Source organism: Haliotis rubra, unplaced genomic scaffold, assembly GCF_003918875.1.
Source record: "Haliotis rubra isolate DU_JTF1 unplaced genomic scaffold, ASM391887v1 Scf1600, whole genome shotgun sequence".
NCBI lineage: Eukaryota > Metazoa > Mollusca > Gastropoda > Lepetellida > Haliotidae > Haliotis > Haliotis rubra.
In genome coordinates, this window is record NW_025765560.1 from 100555 (window position 1) to 110777 (window position 10223).

At 41.3% G+C, this 10223-nt stretch overlaps 1 protein-coding gene across 1 annotated transcript; it reads left to right on the forward strand.

Moving 5' to 3' along the window:
• Window positions 1-12: 12 nt before the first annotated feature.
• On the forward strand, window positions 13-8483 carry LOC124271472. Its single transcript, XM_046706628.1, has 10 exons — window positions 13-318; window positions 824-2018; window positions 2986-4388; window positions 4665-5346; window positions 5455-5571; window positions 5834-6147; window positions 6240-6347; window positions 6656-6812; window positions 7022-7205; window positions 7424-8483. Exons 1-10 carry the CDS (start codon window positions 61-63, stop codon window positions 8481-8483), a joined length of 5478 nt encoding a protein of 1825 aa, XP_046562584.1. The 5' UTR covers window positions 13-60.
• Window positions 8484-10223: the final 1740 nt, after the last annotated feature.

Genomic DNA, 10223 nt, shown 5'->3' on the forward strand with positions numbered 1-10223 from the left:
CTCGGTCTGAATCTGACTGATGGTGAAACATATGAAGTCTGGATTAAGGCCCAGGACATTATGATGAACACCATTGTGGAGTCTGTAGTTGTGCACATAGACAGGAGTGTGGCTGATATCGCTGATACCTGGCTTGTTAGAGATGGAACGAGTCAGGTATATGTTCACAACAACACAGATCTCTCTACGATGGTTCTTCAGTTTCGAGCGTGGGATGTCCACAGTGGGATCACATCTGTCCTGTGGGCGCTTGGAACAACTGATGCGGGCTCAGATCTCGGAAACGGTGCACTTCCTGTCAGGAAACTCGATGCTCTGGTAATGCACAGTTGAATTCGGAAAGATTTGGAGTGTACTGGAAAATATATTTATTTTATATTGGAATTTATGATAATCGTATTTTGGGTTTGATTTATATTATGAAAACAACACCGCCGTATTTGGATATTTCATGCATGTTCTTACTTAAGATCAGATGTGTTAATGAAAATGCGCAAACATTTTTGTCTAGTTATGAACATTACTCTGAATGCATATATGATAGCATGAGAAAAGTTAGTCCAGGGCACACTGATTTGTTTACGAATTATACAACTACCATCCGATGTTCGAATATCTCTATTCCCATTACTGCCAAATACATTGCAAGTGTTTTTACATAAATCAATTTCTAAATATAATTCTAATTACAATGGAAATTGTGTGTAGGGTGTTAGAAAACGAAATTCACCGGCATCACAATGCATGATAGCTCCATCATATCCGACATAGTTTTTATGCCCTACAGGTTTCACGTTTAAGTAACTATTTGTTTGTTTTCCAGGTTAGGTGTCCACGAGGGCCAGATTGTTACTGTCCATCTGTTGGGCCCTGTGGATTCCAGAATTATACACTGGACCTTGGCAAGACTTCTCTTAAAGCCAATAATACGAACACAGGTCAACACAACAGAGAGTATTACTTCACCCTCTTCATTACTAATGGGGCCATGCTAAAGAGTTTTGCTCACCTGGATGTTCTGGTTGATGAGTCACCTCCTTTAGTTGGCATCGTTCAAGAAGGGAGCATTGATGGTCCAGACATAGATTACACCAGTGAAGGGCATGTGCTGATCAGCTGGCGAGGTTTTATTGACCATGAGAGTGGTATCCGATATTACATCGTAGGCTTAGCAGACAAGTGTCTTAGTGTTGGTGAACTGAAGCAAACGAATTCAAGCGATATCATCATTCAAAAAGTAACAACAGAAAGTGTATCACTAGTTTTCCCTAAAGAAGGCAGGTACTTTACTTCACTTGTTGCTGTGAACAATGCTCTAGAGCCTTCTGATGTTATCTGCTCAGATGGTATTACATTTGACCTCTCCCCACCAATCATAGAAAACATTACCCTCCACCAGGCATCTTCTGTATCTAGTCTCCAATGCATATTTGATCAACCATGGCTAATCAACTCTAATATGACAATGGCTAGGCTTCCAATGGTACACATGTGTCGCGATCGGTGTCTTAACAACCTAGACACCAATCTGCGTTTTCCAATAGTATATGGACGTTACATAGACAACGAAACAGCTCACAGTCTGTGTAGGGATCTACCGTATCTGAATGAGACTGTAATTTATGTGCCGTTTCACAAAGTTGTTCTGAACTGGAGCCTAATTGAAAACGAAAGCCAAATTCGAGATTCCTTCGTAGGGTTTGGGTATGATGTGTCAACATACACCAAGCCAGATCTAGCCAGTTATAGACCTACTCATAGGAAGACGAGTTTCCACAGTCATGAAACTGGTTTTGATAGTAGGACAGAGTTTTACATATTCATCAAGACAGAAAACAAGGCTGGTGTCTCGTCAGTGGCAACCCTTGGTCCTGTGATGATAGATGACACTCCCCCAGACGTTCACGGGACACTAGTTCCAGAGATAGTTGGGGATCACATCAGAGTCACCTGGACCAATCACACATTCTCAGACCCTGAAGAAGTACATCAGCAGTTCACAGTTACATACCGGGCGGGTAAGTCTCATTTGCAAGGTGAACGTATATATTTTTAATGAAAATTTGTAAAATACTTTTCCCTTCATCATTTCTGTTTTGCCTGATGCATTGACATAATAATACCTTTGTTAGCAATATGTTATCTGTATATTAACGTTGCCTTTAATCTGACACCTTCCGGAGGCATGCACCTAAAACTTAAGTGTGACTTTGAACAACACATATATATATGCCCATTTGTTTCAATTTTGAAAACACTGAGCAGAAATGTGCAATTTATTGGGTTGTAGGACTGAAGCGTGATGTAGATTTATCCAAAATAATTATTGAAAACAAAACATACACTTAGATCATCTGAACTGAAAGGCAGTATATGTACTAGATCTGTAGGCCATGTTTACAGCATCTGATAAAAAAATATAGATTAAGTACTTTGATAAGTCAAGGTGAGTTTTAATGACATCTTGATGCCACTGATGGTAATGACTTTTGCAATCTTCACTCAAATGTTTAAAATAGCTGAAAATGTGTCACGGATAAACGTACTTCGTTACAATTCATGGACATGTTTCGACATAGATTCTAATGTCGTTGTCAAGCAAGTGGTACTCGGGAAGTAATGTGGGTAATATATATATATACATGAGATGTTTGTACAATGGATGAGGGATGAGGATGAACAACTCATTTTCGCCTCTTCCCTCATCCATTGTACAAACATCTCATGTATATATATATATTACCCACATTACTTCCCAAGTACCACTTGCTTGACAACGACATTAGAATCTATGTCGAAACGTCGCCTATAATACAATAAAAAAGTTGTATATCCATAAAAATAGTCCTCATTCTTCATCTACCCAACTTCTAGAATGCCAATCAAAGAAGAAAACATTAATATCTGCCGTATTTTCCCTTGTAAGCAACCATGCTATGCTGTATGGTTGATAGCTAGTTGAAGTTGTTGTATGATGTGTTACAGTAATGGACGAAGACTATGTTACACCAATACTGCAGACTCCTTCTGGGGCAAGTGAGGTGTGTAAAGCTGAGGGACATGCTGGCTGCATCCAGTATCCAATGGTCCTTCTGCAGCGTCAGGACTCAGAACTTGGAAAACGATGCCTCTTTGAGTTGTATGTTTATAATTCAGCAGGCCACTTCACTACTGTAAGAACAGAGTCAATCCGTCTTCCATCACTATTCCCTCCTGGTCCAGCTCTGGTCGTGGATGTAGATCCTTCATATGCCAACTCCTTGGCAGACGTGGACTTCCACCGTCAGTATTCAGCTTGTGCTCACTGGTCTGGATTCAAACATCACAGAAACGTTACTTTTGAGATAGGCATCGGGTCAGCAGCGGGTATGGATGACGTAGCAACGTTTACAGGTGTCACTGGGACGGATATACAAACAGCTTGTATCAACTCATCCACTCTCTCGACGTTTGTCAAGTACTTTACATCTATTCGGGCGAAATGTTCGGGTGGAGAGACTGTTTCGTCGTCAGATGGATTTATGATTGTGGCAGATGTTCCTCATTCCATTTCTGTCTATGATGGCCCTACATGTGAACTAAATGATGAAGGGCTGGTTAACTTTCTTGATTTACATAACCTTTCACACAGTATGAGCGTTAACGTTACATTCGACAATCCGCTGCATCTTGGACACCACTACAGTGTTATAATCAGAAACATCACAACCTTTGACGGCTTCACATTTCTGTCAGATGATTTATTCACCACTGGAAGCAACATGGTAGATAATTCAACTTATCATGTAGAGTTTTTTCCTCTTACAACAAATCCGAATTTCCAGTTAAGGTTCGTAAAAGGAAGCAGTTACAACATTGAAGTGTACAGATGTGTTCAAGACGCTGACTACCAGGTTTCAACGACATCCTACACACTACATTGGGAGGGTAATAGTGAACACACGCATTTTGCCACCAATTACCACCTCCGGTTACTGGAAAGGACATGTAACAACGAATCTTCGGAAGCATGTGTCAGAATCATCAGCGAGACAAGGGTTAAAGCAGGAAGAAGCACAGGACATTGTTTCGAAAATCTAAATTTAAAAACAGGACACCATTATTGGGCTTCTATATCGCCTTGCTATGGACACACCTGTATCGCAGGACAGTTGTCTGATGGCGTGATAATATCTAGAATTCCAGAGATTGGGAATATCGTTTCTGTCATACAAGATGAAACTGGAGACTGTACAAATATATCTGTTGAAGTAGGAAGTATTGACTGTGGAGAGTCCAGAAAGACATCCGGGAGCTGCATCATGCAGTGGGCAATGGTCAAGTCCGAATCAGATATCAGCCCAGTGACAAAATGGATGCAAGAAGATCCTGGCTCTTGCAATGTCAAGGTGAAAAAAATGTTGATGATGAGTCTGATGATATCAGTAAGATATAGCTACTAATAAATATAGTTACTATCAAAACAGTGTACGATATATATCAATGAGTGAGTGAGTTAAGATTAAAAGTCATATCGGCAGTGTTGCAGCCATATAGATATATCAATGAACCACTTGACATAACTTCATATTCTATGATTGTGTGAAATATATCGTAAGTTATATTTCCTTATGAAATCAAATTGTTTTATTGAATAGTTGAATAGGTAATCGTTCTGATTTCAGACCTCCAGATGCCTGAAGCTACCGATCCACTCTTATCAAAAACTGTTCACGTGTGTACGAGTCTTCTGTCCATCCGGGCAGTTTGATTCTAAATGTGCTGAGCTGACATTGAACCCATACGCTACGTCGTATAGTGAGCATGGACTGTTTGAGCTGCCTGCAGATGACAAGCGACTGGCCAATATCGAAGACATTCTCCACAGTGAACGACTTGGCACAAGACTAAAGCTGCTACATGAGCTGGATGTTGACTTCATCAACAGCAGCAGTAGAGTGAGTTCTGTCATCACCAATACAGCTGGCCACAACGTCACATGGTTCATCATGAGAGGAATTCAACAGGTCCCAGTGTATGACTGTGATTCGGATATATCTTGTTTGACATGGAAATTTACACGAACTGGATTTGTCAGGTTTGGTAGGATTGACTTTGAAGATTCCGAATCTTATTACATATGTGCCAATGTCAGCGAAAATGCCAAAAAGTATTTCACCATTTGTGGAAATGGATTTGTGGTGGACAAGAGTCCCCCTGTTGGAGGTTCCGTCAGTGTAACTAACGCAGTGCCTGGCTACATCACCGATCCCTCAAGGATGGTCATTACTTGGTCCGGGTTCTATGACAAGCAGCCACATGGAGTTGCATATGCCCACGCAATCAAGTCATACTCCATTGCTATCGGTATGAAGCTGTTTTGAACATACAGAGTAGAGAGAATGTAACAATTGATATAGCAAAGTTCTACACATATTTTCTCTTGTACATTACATTTCATCCTTTTGTTTGAAGGGAACTATCCTCGTGGTCAAAATGTCATGGCATGGACAAAGATTGGCGAACGTACATCGTTTCAAGCTGAGGGGCTTTCCATCAAGACCGGAGAAGTGTACTATGTCGCAATCAAAGGTGATTAAATTGAAGGAAACAAACTCAGCAGTATCATGTTCATAATCACATGAGGTAAATCCAACTATATCATGAACATGTGTTATTGACTGGCTATAAAATTCTGATGATGACACATCTTAGGGAAAACAAGCCAACAGTAAAAGGATATTAAAATTCAGCTTGGTGATGGTAATACATAACCTTGTCTAATCAGCGGCATTTGAAAGGAACATTCTTTTTACTTGTGTATACTTGCTTCAACCAGTTTGATATTTTTCAGCTGAAGATCATGTTGGTCATACGACAGAGAGTATTTCTCCTGAAGTAGTAGGCGATCTTACCCCACCTGCCTGTGGTGAGATTCAGGTTGAAGGACTGTACCCGCACAAGAAGGTTTTGAGGACAAAGACACTTCGCATCCACTGGAGAGATATCCTCGACCCCGAAAGTGGCATCGAGTCCTACCATCTGAATATTTTCACATCCGTCAACACAGAAGCGCCACCTCTACGTTTTGGAACAGGAACAAAATCTACAATTATTGACATTGATGATACATTTATTGAAGGTCATGCCTATGAAATCAGAATTCAGGTAAACACTAAGAAGAATTAAATAAGCAATAATTGTTGTGTTTGCTTCTTGTTACACAATTACATATATGTTCCTCACTCTTTAAATTCTAGGCCACCAACAACGCCCAGCTTCGGTCTCTGTGCATGTCCAAGTCATTCACCATTGACAACTCCCAGCCATATGCTGGTATTGTTCGAGATGGTTATGTTGGAAGTAAGGTGAGGGTCGTTTTAGTCTGTATACTGTCATTTATATTAAATTATAACCCATCTCCACTGACAATTAACGAGGTGCTTTCGGCATGCATTTTACTTGTTGTTTGAGTACTTTACCTTCATTGATAGAGATTTAGCGTCACCTAAACGTGGTTGTTCAACATAATTATATTTTGCTTTTTGTTACATTTTTATTTATGTCTTTGGGTTTGGTGCTTGGTGGTTCTTCCTGGATGGCAGGTCTTTGAATCCACATTGGTGTATGCAAACTATATAATTCTAACAAACTGATCACTTGTCTTTTCCCTAAGGATGAGGTGGACTATCAAAAAAGCACAACTGAGTTAGGCAGCCATTGGACTGGGTTTCACGACCCTCACTCTGGGATACAAGGCTACAGATTAGGACTTGGGACTTCACCAGGCGTTTTGGACGTCAAGCCTCTCCTGTCTGTTGGACTTCGGACAAGTAACTATGGAGCAATTTAAATGTTAACGGAGGACATCCACAAACCTTTAGTTTTGCAATATTATAGCAAACTGTCAACGAGATGACCGGTCATCGGCTTCACACACTGTACTCTTTAGGGGAATCGAAACCAGGCTTACCGTGAATGAAAGCTTTCATAACTTGACTACCTACTCACGAAATCTCTAATGTGTGTGAACATGTTTTAGATCATAACTGGACACATGCCTTCATCCCTGGAGTGAAGTATTACAGCACAGTCGAGGCGTGTAACAATGCAGGGCTCTGTGTCACCACATCTTCAGATGGTGTCGTTATGGACGGATCTGCTCCTGCAGCTGGTGTTGTTACTGTTGGTCACACTGACACTCATAACAAATACCACGGTCACAGGTGACTGATTTCTGAAACATTTTAGTTCATTTTCTGTTTTTTGAAATTTGCAAATAATATAAAGACTGTCAATTTGAACTGAACTATATTTATTAACATAAATATTCGGTTTATACACAATAGCAATTATGAGTGGCATACGTTTCGCCAATGCAACTACTTACGATGTTTATGAACTTTATATACATTTATACTTCAATGCCATTCGTCCATTGCAGATCATATGTCCACAGTAAATGGGTTGGTTTCGAGGATGCTGAGACAGGAATCCACCATTTTGAGTGCTGTATTGGGCATAGATCGGGTTCTTGTGACATAATGAATTTCACCAACACTGCCCTCTCCGATTCTTATTTGGCAAGTGGGTTGCACCTACCACTCTCTGTTCATCTGTTTGTGACAGTAAGAGCATACAACCCTGTAGGTCTGTTTGTCGAAGCTGTCTCCCCCAGTTTTGAAGTTGATGACACTGCCCCTGTAGTAGTCGATAGACCAGTGTTCATATCAACATTACCGGATGGTCCCGAAAACATCACCATACAGTGGGATAACAGTGTCCTGTATTCACGGTGGAAGTTTGTTGATAATGGGAGTCCAATACATGAGCACATACTTAGCTTTAAAACTCACCACGAGTCAGCCGTAGCAGTAGAACAGATTACCTTAGGACCACAGAACTCGTACTTACTGATTCTGCCGAAGGAAAAGCGACTTAGGAATGGAGACAAATACCAACTGTCGGTAACTTCTTGCAACCGTGCAGGCTTGTGTACAACGTCACACAGCAACAACATTCTGATTGATTCTACTTCTCCGATAGTGGGAGGCTTTAAGCCACCACTAACGTGGCAAACTATCAGTGTCAATGGATCTGAACCAACACTTGTCAATCTTACCTGGTATGGGTTTTCAGATGCAGAATCAAACATTTCCTGCTATCATCTAAATGTTGGAACGTCGTATGAAGGTGGCGAACTAACAAATGGTACGGTTAAAGTCAACCATGACCCATCTGTGAAGGATCAGTCAAGCACAATCCAACTAACACAGACACTTGGTGGAGGGGAAATCATTTTATCTATTTGGGCTGAGAATGATGCACATCTTCTGAGTCCTGTTGGTAAAGTTACCGTCTCAGTTGTAGCAACAGATCACAAGAGGAGACGTGAGGGAACACTAGAACTACAGCGTCACTCCTGTGACACTCTCACTACTGTACTGATGACTGTACATGTGCAGTGGTTGGGCGGAAGTGTAATCCACCTTCCATGCCCGTGACCTGTCGTGATATGTCAAATGTTACCTCACACAGGCTTATGGATGTCCAAATACACCCTAGGGCCCGTAACCAATCTGACCTGTACATTACATCTTCTCTGTCTTGTATTGCCGGGTATTGGGAGATGGATACAACATACGACATTCAGCGATATGAGTGGAGCATGGGGCTGCTTAACGAGCCTTTTGGAGCTGGAATATTTAAGACTAGTGAAGAAAGTTTCTGGTATGATGTAGGAAGGAGGACTGAGATAGTCCACTGTCTGCCATATGGCCGAGCCCTAGAACACGGAGACGACTATGTCATCTACATCAGAGCTTGGTACTCAGATTCTGAATACAGAGTCTTCACATCCCCGAGTATAAGAGTCGACCATACACCACCTTCTGTGAGAAGAAGTCGAGCGCTCAAGGATTCAGATTCAACATGCAGCCGAGACTTTGACGTCTTCGACAGCAACCACACTGACATAAGAGCCTGTTGGCAAGGATTGTTCCAAGAAACACAGACAAGCATTGAGGAATACACAGTCTGGGCTGGAGTTACAAAATATGGTAAGTGAATCATCTCTACATGTGATTCATATATTTATATCTGATAAAGATATATTCGTGTTGGATATAAAATATTGGGAGTAAATTCGCATGATCATATTTGTGTCCATGTCACAGCATGATAAAATAATATGATATTTTTTCCAGGTTCAGACCTGTTGCCATATCAGAGTGCAGGACTCACTACAAACATCTCCCTACCAGTGGCAAATATGACTCATGGTACCAAGTATTATGTTGGCATTCGTGCCATCAACACCTTGAACATGTCTGCTACTGTCATCTCAGATGGCTTTGTGATAGATGCAGACATTCCAGTTGGTGGAAATGTGTTCAACAGTGAACATCATCAAAGTAGATTAACTGAGTCTGATAACTCATCCTTCGGTGTCTCATGGCATGGATTCCAGGATCACCACTCCAGTGTGAAGCAATATCATGTTTACCTGAGGGAAGACAACTCATCACATACTGTTACCAACACGACGGTGACACTCAGGAACTCAGTTCTCTTTGATGACTTGAACCTAGAACATGGACAATATTACACAGCTTCTGTAGTAGCAGAGGACTTTGCTGGGCATCTCAGTGACGAAGTGACATCCCTTCCCATGTTAGTTGATGTTACCCCTCCATATGGATTTGTGTGCAAAAACTTCACAAATATCTCCATCACTAACATGACACATGAGAAGACTGATGGTGCATCTGGTTCCTTGAATGTATTCAATGTTGATTTACCTCGAGATACCGGGTCACATTATCGTGTGAAGGTTTGCATTCAGCGGGATCATCTGGATCATGAAGAGGCTGAGTTTGCAGTGGGTGGCATCCACATCCAGATCCCATTTGTCCTAAGATACAACCATACATTGCACTGTGCGGAATACCAGTTTACACTTGATGCAGAAGTTGTGTCAGTCTTAGCTCTTTTAGAAGTCACAATTCAGAGTAAAGAATCGTTCCAGGATGCAGACATAGAAATAGAAGAATGCATAGACAGAGAGAGAACACATGGATCAGATGCTATAACAACACGGCAACTGACGCCCTCACTACTAGGTATCTGCACCAGGATGATGGACCCAGAAAGTGGCTTAATGAACATACAGATTGGAGTCGGTACAACACCAGGAGGGTTTCAGCTTCAGCCCCTTCGCCATGCAGAAGCTGGCTTCCACCAGT

Excerpts from the sequence above, each read along its gene's own strand:
- LOC124271472 (XM_046706628.1), top strand. The coding sequence starts at position 61 with ATGATGAACACCATTGTGGAGTCTGTAGTTGTGCACATAGACAGGAGT. Across the intron at positions 2,019-2,985 it reads CACAGTTACATACCGGGCGG|TAATGGACGAAGACTATGTT; the intron begins GTAAGTCTCATT and ends GATGTGTTACAG. Across the intron at positions 6,813-7,021 it reads GTCTGTTGGACTTCGGACAA|ATCATAACTGGACACATGCC; the intron begins GTAACTATGGAG and ends AACATGTTTTAG.